Raw genomic sequence first — 18527 nt, forward strand, 5'->3', positions numbered from 1 at the left:
TTGACTCCATGAATCATGAAGACAAGACTTAGACAAGGCAGTCAGATCATGGCAAAAGTTTTTATAAGGAAAAAGATCTCCACATAATATAGCTTCATTCGCAAGCAAATCTGCTTTTTCGTTGCCCCGAATGCCACAGTGACCCGGAATCCAAACAAAAGATACAATATGTCCTTTGAGACGAATGCTATTCAACATATCTCGGATATCAAAAATTAGAGGATACTGTTTAGATGATTTGAATGGACATTTAATTAGAGCTTGAAGAGCACTTTTAGAGTCCGCAAATATAACAGTTTGCTTAAGATTAAAAATTTTAATATATTCTACTGCTTTAAAAATTCCATAGCATTCACCAGTAAAAACAGAGGGCTCTGGGTGGAAGGTGGAAATTTAATTTTCTGAATTATATGAAATTGTGAGTGGTAAATTCCTACACCAACATTTCCTGTATGTGAGTGTTTCGATGCGTCACAATAAATTTGATGATGGCTTTCCCATTTAGAGTTTACTACTTGATTAAACATTGCATTTACATTAGGATGTTCTTTTTCTATGTTAATATCAAAATGAACATCAGGGGTAAAAGTTAAAGATTCATATGCTTAAATTAACGTCATTGTTTGAGAGACGAAAAACTTACCAATAAAACAGCTAACTATTTATACTAACTACAATAAACAAAGTAAATAATAGATATTAAAGAACTAAATACAGCATCACAATCACTAAATAATGAAAAATATGTATAAAATTTAAATCAAAAGAAAAAACGCGCCCGCCAAGTTTAACGTTTCCCGCCGGTCGTTTTTTAACGTCATTGTTTGAGAGACAGTGTAATTTGTGCCTGTGGCTTATTTCAGTTTGCTGAGTAAAAAATTGCTGTTATAATTATGTCATATAAAATATTGCTAAAAAATATGCTAATATTTTTCAATGACAAATAAAACGTCAGTTTAATAACAAACAAAAAATGTATTTATTTTCTGTTATCGAAAAAAAGATATCTTCGTTCAAGCCGATCCTTCAGATAGTGCAATAGAGGTAAATCGATTTGGGGAGGTAATGTAATAAATTTTAAGGTACAAACAACAAATAAATATGCTAAACAACGCAAAAATGTGCCAAAAGTGCATAAAATATGGTAAATTGGCGACACTGTTAATAGCCTCGGTTGTTTAGCGGTTTAGCACACCGCTTTACTATCGATGGTCGCGACTTCAATTCCGCATAATTTTACTATGCAACGGGGTCAGGGAGGAGGGCAGGCGGGGGGGTTTTTGTTTTACATTATTTTATCTGAAATAAAACACTAAATAAGTATTAGTACTACCTATATTTATTTTATGCGTTCTTTGTTATAAATATTGACATAAAATTAAAAGTGACGAATTTTATAAGTTTTGCAAACATCTAACTACAAAAAAAAATAGAGTTCATATGTTTTATATGATATCATTAAGTTGATATTTCAATGTGATTACAAACATTGATCTGTAGCAAGAACATTGGTAACAAAATAAATGTTGTTATTTATTATAATAAAAGTAATTACAAATTACTGACAATTAATCAACTAAACAAAATATAATCAATACCTTCAATGATATTCAGGCTTCTGAGATTTTTTTCAAATTCTCCATTAGTAAAATCTAATTTAACACAAATTAATAAAGGCAATTTAGCATCTTTAAAGTGTACAACAGGCAATGATTTTAATACTTTTCTTTTCACAGGACAGTACAACTCAACAGAGTGACCTATTTTATTTTTATCAACATCACAGAATGCTATAACTTTATCACGAGTTATTTGACTTAGTGATCTTATGAATCTTCTTCCAGATTTACCTGCATTCCATACAGTGAATGATGTCCAGTATGGGAATACACATTTTTCTAATCTTCGCAGTTGAATTTCTTGTATTATTTTTCGTTGTATAGAAAATGTTGTAGATTCTTCATGGTATCTATATATTACTAACTCTTCATCAATCCTGTGAACATCTCCTCCTAAGTCTAAATGCTTATAAAAAAATATAAGATCTTCTGGAGTGCCATGTCCAGATTCATCAAAACCTCCAACTCTTTCAAAAATAGATCTGTGACAAAACCATGTTGGCATTAGTAATGTAGGCCCATTTGAAGTATAAATTTGCAATTTCTGTTGCATAGGACTAATACTGTTTGCCCAGTGAACAAAACGTGGTGTAGAATATGTAGGGATTCGAGAAATTTGACTTCCAATAAGAGCATTAGGATTTGAATTTGCAGCTTCCCATTGTAAAAGCATTCTGTTTTCATGCATAATATCATCTATATCTTGAAAACAAAGAAAATTTCCTATGCTACTCCTAATGGCACCATTTTTAGCAGCTCCCACACCTCTTGATATTTGTGAATTGGTCAAAATGAAGTTAACTCCGATAGAATTAAAATGTTCAGCCCAATCTTCAAGTAATTTTTTTGTACCATCGTTACTACCATCATTGAATACAGATATTTCTACTTTTAAATTAGTTTTTAATATTGATTGTACCATAACAGATCTCATACAAGTATTTATCCATTTCTCTCCATTATATACTGGAATAATAATCGAAATATCAATCATTTTTAAGTTATGAACATTTATCATTAAACTAATTAGTAAGATCCATACATCCTTCAGATATAATTTATTGGGTTATAGTATACCTAAACCCATAAGAGAAGTCATAAATAATTTTCAACGAGATTCTTTCTTAATGAGATTCTAAATGATAGCATTGAAACAAATGATCAAGTCATTGTTGTATTATTTGAAATTTGGCTTGTAATAAATTTAAGTTTAATCTAAACTGGGTTCAAACATGTAAGCACATTATTGTCAGATATAATAGTGAGGTACATTGCGTAATTCCGTGCATTGTATTTAGCTTTTACACTAATTCTTTGATTTAGCCGCTGTGTAGTGGAATATTTTAACATTGTCTTCTATTCATTTCATTTAGTCATAGTTATTTCACTTGGCTGTAGTGTGGTTAAATATTTTAGCTCTGTATAAAATATAAATTGTGATAAGCAACTATTTATACCACTCAACTATATAGTTCGTAGGTATCTGTAATTATAAAATATATATATCTTTGTCTAAATAGTCAAAACAATTTTTTTCAATAGCTAAAATAATATGAGCAAAGAATATACTACTCAAACTCTGACTTATAGTTCTGTTCTGACAGAAGAGCAAAGAATATACTACTCAAGAGTATAGAGACGGGCAGTGTTGCCAACACAACTAAGTCAAATATGCTAAACTGCTGTTAAAATTATGCTAAAAAAATATTCTAACATTTTTCAATGTCAAATAAAACTCATTTAAGTTTAAATTTTTAATAATAAAATTTATGTTATGCTTTAATCAATTATTTTTATCATTCAAATCTTTCTTTCTTTGTAAATATGTTTCCTTCTCCTACATTGTCTTATTTGTAACATTTTACATAGTATGTTGTTTTTTTTGTGTATATGTATAATATTTGATTATCTATATATATTTAACATATATTATATTGTATATATGTATACACATATATGTAAATTTATGTTTATATACTAGTACGTTATTTTAAAAACCCTTCCTTGTGTATGTTCGCTGATATCTATTTTATTGACATAAGTACCTCATTTTACATATCGACAAATTGCCAACAAAGACAAATTGCAAGTGTGATAGGGACAAAGTTTTGTCAGTAGAACTATTTCGGATAATTTATTTTTTTGGTTAAATTTGTATTAAATGAATAAATTTATATGCTAAAAAATTGCTATATTCTAAATTACCGGAAATATGATAAACAACTTAAAAATATGCCAAATCTAGCATCAAATATGCTAAATTGGCAACACTGGAGGCAGGCTTAAAATGTACAAAGAGTTATCTTATAAACAGTCTTTTATGCTTGAACAATTGAACTACTTTACACTTTACAGATGAATTTATTTATTCATCGATTGGTTGACGAGATTTGTATATGTTTATATGAAGAAATAGTCTTTTCTACGACGGAGAAAATTAGGACTGTTTTTTAAACTAGCCTCATCGTCGATAATAAACATTCTCTTTGCATGAACTGTAAAACTGTTGAGGTTATCGTCTGCTACCATAGAGTTTACGAACTTTTTAGATTCTCTCTCTCTACCACAGAACATCAATATAATAGCTGTCCCTGTACTATAAGACCTGTGAAGCAGTCTCTGTCTGCTTCGTGTCCTGTATGATAATGTGCTTTAATTTAACTTTTTAGTCCAAAAATATAGTTTTCGTTTTGACTGTTAAAATACATATGTACATAAATCCTTAATATATTATTTTAATATGGGCATTAAAGAAGCAAATATATATCTAGATAACCAACTTAACACTTATTATGCTGGTCAAGCTATTAATGGGAGAATAGAATACGTATTTGATAGCCCAAAAAAAGTTCGAGGTAAGAACGACAATTAATTTAAATAATGTAGCATAAATTATTGAAGAAATTACTTTCAATTGAATTGATTTTGATTTATATGAGGTGCATTACTTTCTGTTCCAGGTATACACGTAAAATTCAAGGGCGAGGCACATACTGAGTGGTATGAGAGTAAACAACAAGAAAATGAACAAGGCAAAACTGAATCTACAGATACAATGCATACAGGGAATGAAGAATATTTTTCAATTTCATATTATTTACTTGGTAGTAATACTGGTTAGTACAAAGTTAGAGAAACTAAATAGGTTTATTATTTGCATAGTGCATATGATTACAGAGTACTTTATTTTTACATATGATGTCATTCATACAGCATTCATTTTTTGTCAGTGAGACATTATAGGAAACTTAATTACTTTAATATTATTATACCTGCCTAATAAAGGAAAACTTAATGCTTAATCCTTATTAGACAAATAAAGATATCTATTTGTCCAATATTATGTAAATTTTTAATACTACATTGTTTTACCTATTAATATGATTCATCTATTTGAGCATGATGAATTAAATGAAGTGGTATTTACCTTAATTCCTTTTTATTTATTTTATTATTTTGGAATAGTTACTGCTGTAATTATTTTTATACTATTTGGCATTCTTTAGTGTAGAGTTCCCTTAGTGTTTATGATTATAAGCAAAGCAAAAGAAAGACGGCAAAATAATTGTAATCTGATAATTGTATAATTTGTATACTGATTATTAATTTATAGTTACATTGTACACAAGATATGTACAAGATATTTCAGCACTGTACATACTCATTAACTTGTTAAGAATTTTGTATTTTTTACTTTTTTATTTTTATTCATACTAATATTATAAAATTATTACCAATTTCTGGCTACTACATTATTTTGTATAGGAGATATTTTTATGAGAGATAGTCAGGAAATATTTTTGTAAATTCATTTCCTGAAGATAGAAACAGGGGCTCTAAAGATTTTGATGAAACTAAGATAAATGTATCAGCAGATAGAACAGATATAATATATCAGCTTTTCTTGGAAAAATAAATGCCACAAGCATTATTTTTTTTTACAGGAAATTAGTCATTTGTTATTAGAGTAATACTCACTCCATTTCAGAATTTTGTGACAATTATACAATGTTTAATAGTGATCCGTAGGGTATTCCTTTGTATGGATCTGTGCTGTCCAGGACAAACACATTTTCTTCCATAAACATTAAGGCATGAATTCAAATATATGAGAAAAATTCAAAAATAACATTTTTTTAAGCAGTAGCAGTAAGTTATAACTATTACAACAGTTCTGAGGATGTATGGTATATATATAATAATAAATATACCTATATAAACCGATGATGATGAATAAATACACATTATGAAGAATTCCCTACATTATTATTATCTTATAACATTTATGTTAAGTTTAACATTAAATAAAAAAAAAAAAACAAAATGTAGGTCTTATGCAATGCAAAATTATCCATTAATTCATTTTTCAAGGTTTTTTCATTGACTATTTTAATTAATGTTATATGTTCATTAATAGGCAATGAGATAGAAATCTCACCTGGCAAGCAAGTGTATAACTTTACATGTACACTACCTCCTGTGTTACCTTCGTCATTTGAAGGTGAATTTGGATATGTCAGATATACAGTAAAAGTAACTTTAGACCGGCCTTGGAAATTTGATCAAGAAACAAAGATGGCTTTTACAGTTATAAATGCACTTGATCTAAATCTCAATCCATCTTATAGAGTGAGTACATAATAAGTATATTATAATTAATGTGATTGACATGAACTCTTTATACAGTATCATTCATAATAGTAATTTGGATATAACACTCAAAAAAGAAATGATAAAGTAGCTGTATTAATATAGTCATAACTATACTTGAAATTAACTATTATTTAAGCTAATCTATAAATTACCATTCTTAGTAAACATATTTATTAATTTAAAAGTCAAAGGTCATATTGATTATCATTTAGATTAAATCATGTCCTTGCTATTCTGTCTCCTAACCTATTGAAAGTCTGCCTAAATTAAATGAACAAATATATAATTTATTATTTATATATTACCAGGAACCAATTCACATACAATTGGAAAAGACATTCTGTTGCCTATGCTGTGCTTCTCCTCCGTTGTCCCTTGATGTACAAGCTCCGGTTAAGGGATATTGTCCAGGACAAGTGATACCTATACAGGTTGATGTGGAGAACAAAAGTAATGTTCAGGTGCACCTTGTTAAGATATTTTTAAGAAAGGTAAGAATTAGAATATACAGACAGAGAAATATACAAATTAATAAATAAAATTTTGATATTTCTACAATAAATCGTAAATATTTAACATTCACTAGCTATCCAAGAAATATAATAATTTATTCTCTAGTCCTGCACAGGACACACTCACATAATATATATGTAGTTCACAAATTATTTATTAATTATCTTAATATTCTTTTACAGGTTGTAACTTACAGAGCCTCATCCCCATCTACAGCAACAAAAAAGACAAAAGATGTTATAGTAACTATCCAAGAAGGCCCTGCTCCAGCTGGTACTACAAAGCATTGGAATCTACAACTTGAAATTCCACCTATACCTCCATCTAATTTAGTTAACTGCAACATAATTGATTTAGATTATGACTTCAAGGTATAAATATTTATTGAGTAACTTTATATGAATTATAATATGAAATGCTATGTATAAATTTCCGAGTTTAAGTATGTTCTACCTCTCGTGCTAATAATGTTAATTAGCAAACATTACATTTTTTTATCGGCCAGTCAAACAAAGCCATAGCTTGTGTAAGTTTTTATGTAATGGGCAAATGACTGAGGCCAACTGATGGTAAGTGGTACCCTTCAACAAAATACTTGAATATCACCACGGGCGGTAGGTGACGATATGACGCCCGTGATACTACTTATAGGTTGCCAATCCGGAAGACTAAGATGTCATGTATTCATGTTATGTAAAGCAAGTCTTTCAATCCACTGAAGAGCCCTAGCCCTAAGCCTTAACCATTGGGCCTGAGAGAGATAGTGTGAATGATGTACACAAATTGGAATAAAAGATGTGCTATGCTAATATGCAAGCTAAATGGTAGTGTGGATGATGGAGATCAAGACGAAGCTAAGCTAAGCTAAGAAAACGGCACCAGTATAGTCGTAAAATATTGTACTAACTTATTTAAGTCACATGTAAAAACAATAGTGTTTATAAAAAATATGGACAATAAAAAAGGTTTATAAAACAGTTTCCAACAGGTATCGAATGTTTGCAACAGAGTTAAATTTTATTCAAATAATTATGTACTTTTCAATGTACTATTATAATATGTTGTGTAGAATATGTATAAGGAAAGAGTTTACAATGTGATTAATATAGCAGTGGTTTTATACATTCTTGATTTATTGTTGGCATTACAATTAAATTTGTAGGTATCTAAATATTAACTATTATTTATGTTCCTTATTAAACAGGTAGAATGTGTCGTGTCAGGCATGCATATAAATATGAAGGATAAAAAATATGTGACTATTGGTACTGTGCCACTGGTGGGTGTAGTGGGCCAAAGTGCACCGGCACCCACGCAACCCACCGGACAGTATTCTCCGAGCCAACCTGCTGTGCTCCCTGTGGGACCGGGCCAGCCTGCTCAACCCACTGTAAGTAGCTATGCTATTTGCTGCAAACGCTTGTACTATACTACTCATACCTGATGACTTTGTTTACCGTGTGTATACATGGTTGGGATTCGATTGATATTTTAAAATCTTTAAAAACGAACCGCGACCGGTTTGTTTCTAATACTTTTTAATATCAATAAAAACCGCTAGTATGTAAAATCATTTTAAGCGATAACATGTTTAAAGCTGTCATAATCAAAACTCTGAGCGGACGCTCAAGAGGAAAAATCACGTAATTACATAAGTCGATGTATTATTGTATGTTCATTTATTTACAGGCACCATCAGCACCCAGCGGAGAGCCAACTCCTGGAGGATGGGTAGTGCCAGGAACAGTGCCAGTACAACCGCCTTATCAAACACTGTATCCTACACTCAGTGAGTGACTATTTGTAACTTATTACAAAAAAGCCCTTGTAAAATTGTAGCATATAAATGTTCCATACTTTTCTAACATTTATGATATGTTTTATTACAGCGGAACCAGTATATAAAGAATCTCAATATGTGGCCAGGACTATTCAGGATAGAGGAGATGGCAATCACACTAGAATAACGGGGCCAAATAATTTTGCACCTTATTATCCTACATATGCTGCAGTACAACCTCCGCCGCTACCTCAGTAATAACTTTACAAATAATTTTAGATATAAATGTTGTCTAGTGTATGTATAATATAATATAGCACAAATTTGTATGCAGCTTGTTTGCCACACCAATTCCACCTCAGTATATTGATATTGTGTCAAAAACGGTGCGAATACTTCTTATTGTATTCAATTTGTAAAGATTAGTATTAGTAGTTTAATGATTTTCTCTTTTGTATCGAATCTCGAACTCGGTAAGTATACCGTCCATATAATTTTAGAGATGTATCGAATATAAAATATATTATTAAAATGACTGTAACTTACTATAAATATTATGAGTAGTCACATGATATTCCACTATCTAACTGTTAAATAAAATGTCATATATTTTTTTTAATGTAACAGAGGTTGTCAAACCATTTTCCTAGTAGTTAGGTGTTTATCCGTATGAAGTTAAGTCGACTTTTATCCCCGTCAACAAGAATGGTTACATTAACAAAGTCACGTACAAAATATTGTAATTTTAAATTGTATAATAACATTTAATATTTATTTATATCCTCGAATAAGGTGCTTTACAATTGTTTTCATATTTGTGTACAAATGTCAGTAATTGTATATACTTAGTAGTGATAAGACATGTCCAATTTTTATAGTAGCCTTGCGTAATGGTGGGTAAGGCAGTATGTAGCATTTTTGCTTTTTTTTTTTATTGAAGACCAACTTTTACCCTCAGCTTCGCTCGCATTGAATAAAAAATATTTGTTTTCATTTAAGTAAAGAGTATAAAAAAAAGTATCCTATGTTCATTCTAATACCTCCAAGAACATGTGTACAATAATTCATGATGAACGGTTCAGTAGTTTTCGCGTGAAAGCGTAACAAACATCCCTACTTTCACATTTGTAATATTATTAAGGATGTAACTCAATTGATATTAATTTTTATGGATTCATATATAGTTTGTAATTTATACTAATAAAAATGTATTGATTTTATTTTAAGAATAAAAGAAAGACATTAAAAGACTGCTCTTTTATTGATTTTCCTTCACAGAAATATAAATAAATTCGAAAAAAAAAACAAGTAAATTTATAATAGCAGTATTGAGATGGCGGAAGTGAGGAAGTGAGCATGTAAAATACCAAAATGACACGGTACTATTTCTGGTGGGTTATGGATAATTAATGGATGGATAACATTTAATGGCCGTTTTACTAGGTATTTGCTAAGAATATTAAGTAGAATTAAGTAATAACACAACACCTTCTCCGTTTTAGTGCTCTACAATAACAATAATATTTTAACAATAGAAAACATTCAAGGCAGCAATTTTATTTACCTAAGTATGATGTTTGTTTGTTGCAATAAAATCATAAAACGCATTATGATACATTTGCAAGATGACAGTGCATATTTTGTAATATCACTATGTAATTATAAATTATGTATATTTCCTGTTAATTTAAAACAGGTAAAACAATATACAATGTTATAGAGGCTCTCGTTGCCATAACGCAGTGTTCTGTAGTCATGTTCATTGATTAATTAATTGATGTGGATGTTGTAATACTTTTTCATAAGATCTCCAGAATACCAATTAACATGTTCACTAAAAACTCATCTTGGAAGAGGCCCCACGTCACTATTAAAATGCGAATAAAAATCTTGAGTAATTCTACGCTTAATCACAAGTCGTAACTATTGAAATTATAACAATGTTATATAGATATGCTCGCTAATAGATAGAATTTGCACCTATATTACGCGTTCAATGAACATATTATCGGTATCTTCAATTATAAATCAAGATAATAAACAGAATCTAGAACATCATTATTACATTTCAGGCATTATGGTTCCAATCACTTTATATTATTAATTGCCGCATTATATCTATCTGTTATTTAATTTAATAAATTTTATAAGAAAACTATAGTATGTATCAAGAAAAAGATTTGTATTACTGTATATAAATAAACGTTATCTCTATTTTATTGATAAATTTAACTTATGAGAAGGAAAAACAATAAGTTATCTAATTTTTTGTCTACTTTAGATCTGACACTGTTTGGTACAATGATGATATTGATGAAGATACTGTGAACCTCCCTTTAATGAAAAAATCATGAAATGTATAATTTATCATATACATAATATTATATAGATATCGCCTAATAAACAAAATATTTACTAATACGCTTAGTTTATCTTTATGTCAAAGTAAAATAAAAGAAATTAAGTTTCAAAGGCGAACTGAGATGGTTTAATATTAGTCTCATTTGACTAAAGATAGGACTCTATATCCAAATTAGAAGTAAAAATGAATAAACAGGCCCTTAGGTCAGGTATATTGAAATGCAGTAAAACTATTGCGTTACCTTAATGTAAAACGTATTAAATATTTATCAGTTCTTAACAATTGGTATATTAAATGGAAACCAATGCTTGTTTGGATAAATCCATTTTGTTCGTTCGAAACTAGTAGGTGAATTTAAAGATATAAATACAAAATCTGATATTAATAATTTGGTAACGGGCTTGGTTATTCATTGTTAAATCTCTAAAATCGATTAACCCGTGATGTTTATAATTTACAAGTAGTATGTAAAATGTTAATGTGTGTGTGCAATTATGGAAGTCCTGGGAATTATATTTGGAAAATAAGTTTGCAATTTAAACTCGACGAGTTGTGATGCATATTTGATGTGCTACATAATTTTCTATCCCTGTAATGGAACGATGAATTTACTTTACGCATCGGTACTCGATGTGTAAGTGCGCGTCTGCGCATGATAACAGAATGCCATGACACATTTTCTAGCTTTCGAGTTTACACTCAATATGGTCTATGGCCGAAGACGTAATTATCGTCACGGTCGGATTCCGCCGCCGGCGCAAGCTGAGAAACCCCCTGCTAACGAGTCGTGGAAAATGGGATTTCTTATCTGCTTCAAGACCTAACTTTGGTTCGTCTTCGGTCAGGCGTGCGATGCGCATCGGCGTATCTCGTCAATACCATGTCTGCTGCCACCCCGGAGGAGTGCGGTCGGCTGGTGCGGCCCCGCGGCGGTCCGGCCGACGCTCTCAGTACTGGCTGCAGCGCGCTCGGAACCCGCCCTGGTACGTGGAGTCCTGTGACAACAGGCCGTCGGGCTGCGACGGGCAGTCCGGAGCCGTCGACTCCTGGCTGAAGTCCGGCTGGGAGGCACCCTGCGACAGTGACAGCGGTGGTTGTTGCGAGAGTGGCTCCTGAGACAAACGAGGCGGTCGCTTCCTACCACTGCGCTGGTTGGTACCAACAGGCAAGCGCTGTAGGGGCCGGTGTGCCGAAAACGCGGCAGGAGGAACGGGCGCGTGCAGCATTGCAGCACGCTCCGGGCCCACGTACGCGAGCGGGTCACGCAGCGGACGAGCGCGGTCGTAAACCGAGCCGGGCACCATCGCCTCGCGCGCGTCGAACATTGATGTCGACATAAAGTGTGACCCTGGGTTTTGTGCATTTACCAATTTTTTAGGCTTAGCAAATTGGATAGCAGATTCTTTTAAATTCGATAGGGGTCCTTCGGTTAGCACGCGTCGTTCCTTGTAAAATGCTAGAAGGTGATTCCACAATGGTTGTTTACTTAGTACTTTAGGGTTACCGACGACGATGAGACCGTATTTTGCACGAGTCAGAGCGACGTTGAGACGACGTGGATCGCTCAAAAAGCCGATTCCCTGGTGCTCGTTGGAGCGTACACACGACATGATTATTATATCTTTTTCTCTGCCTTGAAAAGCGTCCACACTGGCAACTTCTATTTCCTGATAAAGTTTGGCATGTAAACTGCCTTGGTACTGCATGTGTTGAACAAGATAAGATCGCTGTCCTTCATAGGGCGTGATAATTCCAATTTGTTCAGGACGGACACCTGCTTTCAAAAATCGAGTTGTAAGTTTTTCAACATTGGCAGCTTCAGTTCTATTCAAGTAAGATGTACCTGATCCTGCAATTTCTTCTTGACCTTGAGTGACATAGAAAAACATTGGACGGTCTGGTCGTGGCCAGGGGAAATCTATCTTATGCAGGCGTCTTTCTTCAGCACTGACACCGTTCTGTAAAGAACCTTCATAAAAGAAATCAGACGGGAATCGAGATAATTCCGGATGCATTCGGTATTGTACTTCTAGACGGAAAGGACGTATACCCAATACTACTAAGCGCTCAAAAAGGCTCTGACTGAGACCCGCTTTGGCAGCTTTTTTGCACATAACCACTGGTCCTAGCTGACAATGATCACCCACAAGGATTAGTTGCCTAGCCCCAAGAACTACGGGCACCATACATTCTGGCTCTGTAGATTGCATACCTTCATCAATGAGTATGGATTGGAAACGCATGCGAGCAACTCTTGGATCTCCAGCACCTACACAAGTAGTACATACTACATCTGCAGCATCTAATAGCCGTCTTTCAGCAGCACGACGTAATGCACGGTATCTCCTTTCATCAGCAGCTGATAATTCGCCAGCTTCTTCCTTAAGCCTAGTCAACTTACGTAACTCGCTATCAACAGATCCTAGAGCACGGGCTTGCTCATGGAGTGCCAAAAAGGATACTGAAGATTCCATAGCTTCTCTTGATTTTGCGCATAATCTCACAACTTTCAATCCCGTTCTATGTATCTTTTCAGTAAGTTGGTCAACAGCGGTATTGGACGGCGCACAGACCAAGACAGGACCTCCATTTTGCCTAACCAATTGATATACAATTGTTGCTGAAGTTACAGTCTTCCCAGTTCCTGGTGGTCCTTGGATCAAAGATAAAGGACGTTGTAGAGCATGCTTCACTGCATATACCTGAAATTAGGAACAAACATGAAAAACTATATAATTTCCGATATAAGTACAAAATATAATATCTAACAACCATTTATTATATAATAATAGTACAAAATAAGTACCTGTGATCGATTGAGATCAGGTAAGTTTGGCGCACTAAAATGTTTCGGTAGATGGACGCGAAACAAAACTTCTTCTACCTCATGGCCTAATAGGCGACGGTATATGTAGCCTGATACAGACGAATCATCTACGGCGAACTTACGTAGAGCAAGTTGCATCCTGAAATTTAATATATCATTGTAGAAGTAAGTAATATATTATAACTTTTTTTTATAAATTCGTTGTATAAATTAGATACTGGTCAAGAAAATGAGCACAATTTATATAGTAGTTATTATATAATTCAATATTCTTTTCGAATATTGGTTATTATAATCAATGTAGATTTCCAACAGTACCGGTATCTTGCACTTTGCTCATCGTTCTCATATGAATATCCATAGGTAAAATATCCAGAATCTAGAAATTATTATCAATACACATAGATACACAGTTGATGTAATAAGGAGTAACTTAGGCTACTTTTATTTTAGAAAAATAAACTTAAATTCCACGCGGACGTTGTTCCCGCGACTTGACGAGCTACCAGCCAAAAAAAAGTCCCGTCAAAATCGGTTCAGCCATTTCAGAGATTAGCCGGAACAAACAGACAGACAGACAGACAAAAATCGAACAAAATGTTGTTTTGGTATATGTATTTATATTCATATGCATGTAGTAAAAACGGTTATTTCAATATTACAAACAGAAACTACAATTTTATTTATATGTATAGATTAAAATGATACACATAAAAAAATACCTATCAAAAGAAGTGCTCTTCCATATGAAGTCCACAACAAAATTAGAAGTACAGTCAAGAGGAGCACCAGCACCACTCTTCAATTCGAGGCCCACGTCGTCGCCGTAGTTGTCGGGTACTTTGATCACGTGGCCTACACCAGCCCACGCTTTGTGCAATTCACCAACATACCTTATATAATATAAATTAATGTAAATAAATGGTGAAAATTTGCAATATATAATGATAGCACAGCAATATTTTAATTATAATATTCATATAGACACGAACTACGCCAAATATTTTAACAATAATTTCCGAAATAAGGATAAATAATAACTCTCAATAAACTAAATAAACTTCGCAACATTATGTGGAGGAAATTACCTCAATCTCAATTCATCTCCATGCATTAGTTTCATATCACTATCAGTTTTAGCGAGTGTGAAGTAAGCAATGGTCTTCTTGTTAAGACCCACATCCCAGCGCACCTCTATTCCTTCTTGGGTTTGTGATTCCTTTAGCCGCTTATCATAATCAGCTTCCAACTTCACCAAGGGGCCAAATATATTTTGGTACTGATAACCATCTTCATATCTAAGGGAATATAGAATATTAAAAGTAATAAAACTGGTGTTTCATTAATTAGAGTCCAATTTTATGTGTGTTATCATAATTGATCAGCATAAATTTGCCTATGCCTATATATCTTCTGCATTACAAATGCTATATAAATATTACTGCTGATTGTTTAAGCAATGCAAGTAAAAATGTATGAAAGTGTAAAAAACATATCAATAACTAAACTTACTTCGGCATTTGTAATATCAGTTAGGATTTATTATTTTATGCTGCATAAAACAGCAACAGTATATATACATACATATCATATGTGTAGTGTTGTATGGTATAATATAAGGTTTCAACAAAACTAGCACTGTATTGTCGTATTGGTCAGAAAAAAAAAATATGTCATGCTACCTTAGTAAGACTTGCTGAGGTTCTTCATCAACACCAGGTTTTTCCAGATCTTGGAAAGTAGCATCAACATTATCACGCCACAGCTCTTCAAGACGTCCTATTTGTTGTGGTGTCACCTGCAAACATCAGAAACAACATCATAAATATAACATGCATTTACAAAAAATTAGTTATAATTATATCTTTGTTGTTTAGTACCCAAATAAATGCAATGAAAAGTAGGCTGGACACAGCACTATGTTCACAATAATGACAGTTGACAATGCCTCTGACTGTCCCATCCAGGATAACAGTTGCTGCCAATCCCAATACCTACACTACAATAGATACTATTATAACAGAATAGTGTACTTTATGTGCTATTTCTTTATTTACCTAATCTGATGAAACTGTATGGAAATGTATACAAAGTTGTCTTTTCTTGAACTTGTGTGAAATGTTATTTATTTATATAATTTAAATTATGTTTTAATAACGAACATACCTGGCGGGCCCTCATTTGTTCTGCTTCCGATGGTACTTTTACCAGCCATGACAGGAAGGCACGATCAGCTATGAAATAAATTATTAAAAAGTTATATTTTATTGTAAGAATATTGAAAATTAATTAAATATACATATAGGTAAATACTTCATTTTAAAAGAACACCTACATATTAAAGGCTTCCATTGTTCTTGATCCCAGTTCATATCTTTCAAAGAGCTCTGTGCAGCACACGGTTGGCTGCAAAATAAATGTTATATTACATTACTTTAAAATTTCTAGTTGTAATTTTTTTATTAATTAATAAAACATAAAGAATATTTTTCTACTAGTAACTCTAGGTCTGTAACTTAGAAGTATTTCTTATGACATATTTATCCATTGACTGTACATTAATTCTTGTCACTTAAAATGAATATTTTATAATATAAATAATAACAATAAACATAAATATATCATATTCTTACCGACACAACAGAACTACTACTGAATCAGCTTTAGCAGGAATAAAACCAAGGACAAAAACATTGCGAGCACCACAAGAGTAGCACTCTAAGAGTGTCTCTCCAAGAGGCCCATCACGATGCAAAGCTGCTTCCTTATGTTTCGCTCTCACAAGATGGTTTATAATATGTGAGCCTGAAGTGTTACCACGGCCATTGCAGAACCTAGAATGAAATCGATAATCATATCTATTATCAGGAAAACAAAATTACTTCCTCACAAAACAATCAAACAGGATAGGCACTTGTATTACTATTTTGCCAAATATTTTAACTGTACAGTAGAATCCTGATTATTCAGATTAAATAAAAGCAGTAGTTCCATATAATTGAAAATCCAGATAACCAATTTCAAAGCAAATCAAAATAATCCAGATTTTAATAATTTTCCATTATGTAATGGGATTTACTTAGATAATGCAATATATTAAAAAAATAAGCTATAATGATAGATAAGGAATAAGATAAAACCTATGTAATTAAAATTTTAGTTGGAAATTGATTGATCTTTGACATAATGAATCACATATTTTCATTGCAGCCAAGTCCCTGATGCACTTCAGTGGTAACAACTGTATGGAATCCGATTCATCCTGTCTTTCAAAATCAACATCTAGAGCTTCAAAAGCTTCTGCATGAGATGGTACTTGACATACAACCCCAGTTTCAATCTCTTTGTCATCTTCTCTCTTGTTACTGTTCAAATCCTCAAATATCTGAATTGATAATTATATTAGAGACAAATGGATAACCGGATGTTCGGATAATCAGGATTCTAATGTATTTTCAAATTGAGGTAGATATTTAAAGTAGTTTTCACTAAGTTGTTAACTTAGAGCTTTTTTGAACATTTATAAGTTGACATGAGTTATAATAATTAAAAAAAATATTAATTTTAAATCAAGATTCATACTTGATATTATTGTCACATTCTTTCTTTAGAATTTAATCTTGATGTTGCATAATATTATATTCCAATCAAAAGGAATCTAACATCATATACCTGACTTACATCAGTTTCCATTAGGTCAGTCATTAAAGTAAGTCTCCTGTATGACGTTGCTACTTCTTATAACATAGTAAAAAAAGTACAGGTTTTATTGTCTAATGCTTAATGGGATTGAGAGGACCTACCAAATTAACATTTACTTTTTATATTAATATATTTATAGCATATGTATACAATATAAAAACCCATGACATTAACATTATCATCTAACTATTCAGGTATCCTTGTTATCTTTTATAAAATTTTACATTACATAAATATGAAACTCAATATATCAATAACAATGAATTTCCATTCATACTATAGTTAATATTAGAGTTGTATTATGACGTCTCAAATGTATCGAGAGACAAGGCATAAGGATTCTGTTATAATTTCTAATTTTGCAACCATAAAAAAAAATCAATCCTATATGATAAACATTCACTGTAAATAATGATATTTATGACTCACCATTTACTGCAAATATTACACATGACGACTGTAGCCGGGTCATGAATACCACAATATTTACAAGCATGATCAGGCAGTTCCTTGCTGCTATATAGAGCTTCGTCTTCCTCTTCAAATTGTAGCTCGGCTATTGCATTGGTTACGCTAGAAACCTTAGAAGTCAACTCGGAACGGCTCAGACCATTCACCTAAAAGCAGATTATCAACGTATGACACATCTAATTCGATTTGGATTAAGGTTAAACAAGCAAACAAAATATGGAGTAAACACACGTAGTGTTATAACTTGCCTGATTAGAACTTGTTAGACCGTGATCATGCTGTGATGCTTGAGTCTGGCTTTGGGATGGAAGAGTAAAGTCGGTAAACTCAAATTCCGAGCCCTGTGTGTCAGCTCCGATAAGATCTGCTTCTTCAGTGTCCAAAAATGTGAGTGTTTGTGAGCTTGGTCCGTACGCGTCAACGCTCATATTTACGTTGTATAATTTTACGAAAAAAACAAAGAAAATATGTCAAAAAGAATAAATACAGGCCAGTTAGAAGAAACTCCCATAACAGCCACGCAATATTATATCAAACGACTCGTGAAGGACGTCAGAAAATCGCCATGTTAGCACATGGTTTGTTTCCGTTTACAAACGG

General features: G+C 32.4%; 3 protein-coding genes across 3 annotated transcripts; 1 reads left to right on the top strand and 2 right to left on the bottom strand.

The window, feature by feature from the left end:
• Window positions 1-1331: 1331 nt before the first annotated feature.
• On the bottom strand, window positions 1332-3222 carry LOC131849631 (UDP-GlcNAc:betaGal beta-1,3-N-acetylglucosaminyltransferase-like protein 1). Its single transcript, XM_059199744.1, has one exon. The coding sequence runs from the start codon at window positions 2635-2637 to the stop codon at window positions 1573-1575; it is 1065 nt and encodes a 354-aa protein (XP_059055727.1). The 5' UTR covers window positions 2638-3222; the 3' UTR covers window positions 1332-1572.
• Window positions 3223-3934: 712 nt separating this feature from the next.
• LOC131849462 (arrestin domain-containing protein 2) lies at window positions 3935-9844 on the top strand. The gene is made up of 8 exons (XM_059199544.1): window positions 3935-4474; window positions 4580-4735; window positions 6037-6248; window positions 6581-6763; window positions 6968-7156; window positions 7990-8175; window positions 8475-8574; window positions 8675-9844. Exons 1-8 carry the CDS (start codon window positions 4360-4362, stop codon window positions 8821-8823), a joined length of 1290 nt encoding a protein of 429 aa, XP_059055527.1. The 5' UTR covers window positions 3935-4359; the 3' UTR covers window positions 8824-9844.
• A 22-nt stretch (window positions 9845-9866) lies between these two features.
• Window positions 9867-18523, bottom strand: LOC131849450 (regulator of nonsense transcripts 1). The gene is made up of 10 exons (XM_059199533.1): window positions 18176-18523; window positions 17886-18073; window positions 16388-16588; window positions 16090-16160; window positions 15921-15988; window positions 15437-15552; window positions 14843-15052; window positions 14477-14647; window positions 13734-13893; window positions 9867-13629 (listed from the first exon to the last, which is right to left on the bottom strand). Exons 1-10 carry the CDS (start codon window positions 18353-18355, stop codon window positions 11875-11877), a joined length of 3120 nt encoding a protein of 1039 aa, XP_059055516.1. The 5' UTR covers window positions 18356-18523; the 3' UTR covers window positions 9867-11874.
• Window positions 18524-18527: the final 4 nt, after the last annotated feature.

This window comes from Achroia grisella, unplaced genomic scaffold, assembly GCF_030625045.1.
Source record: "Achroia grisella isolate CSIRO2021 unplaced genomic scaffold, CSIRO_AGI_Agris_v1 utg1111, whole genome shotgun sequence".
NCBI classification, from domain to species: Eukaryota; Metazoa; Arthropoda; class Insecta; order Lepidoptera; family Pyralidae; genus Achroia; species Achroia grisella.

What these genes read in the sequence shown, in the direction of transcription:
- LOC131849631 (XM_059199744.1), bottom strand. Translation starts at nt 2,637, where the DNA reads ATGATAAATGTTCATAACTTAAAAATGATTGATATTTCGATTATTATT.
- LOC131849462 (XM_059199544.1), top strand. Translation starts at nt 4,360, where the DNA reads ATGGGCATTAAAGAAGCAAATATATATCTAGATAACCAACTTAACACT. An exon ending in TAGCCCAAAAAAAGTTCGAG is followed by an intron (nt 4,475 to 4,579) that starts GTAAGAACGACA and finishes TTTCTGTTCCAG; the next exon opens with GTATACACGTAAAATTCAAG. An exon ending in GCCAGCCTGCTCAACCCACT is followed by an intron (nt 8,176 to 8,474) that starts GTAAGTAGCTAT and finishes ATTTATTTACAG; the next exon opens with GCACCATCAGCACCCAGCGG.
- LOC131849450 (XM_059199533.1), bottom strand. Translation starts at nt 18,355, where the DNA reads ATGAGCGTTGACGCGTACGGACCAAGCTCACAAACACTCACATTTTTG. An exon ending in GTCTAACAAGTTCTAATCAG is followed by an intron (nt 18,074 to 18,175) that starts GCAAGTTATAAC and finishes ATCTGCTTTTAG; the next exon opens with GTGAATGGTCTGAGCCGTTC. An exon ending in GGAGATGAATTGAGATTGAG is followed by an intron (nt 14,648 to 14,842) that starts GTAATTTCCTCC and finishes ATATTATATAAG; the next exon opens with GTATGTTGGTGAATTGCACA.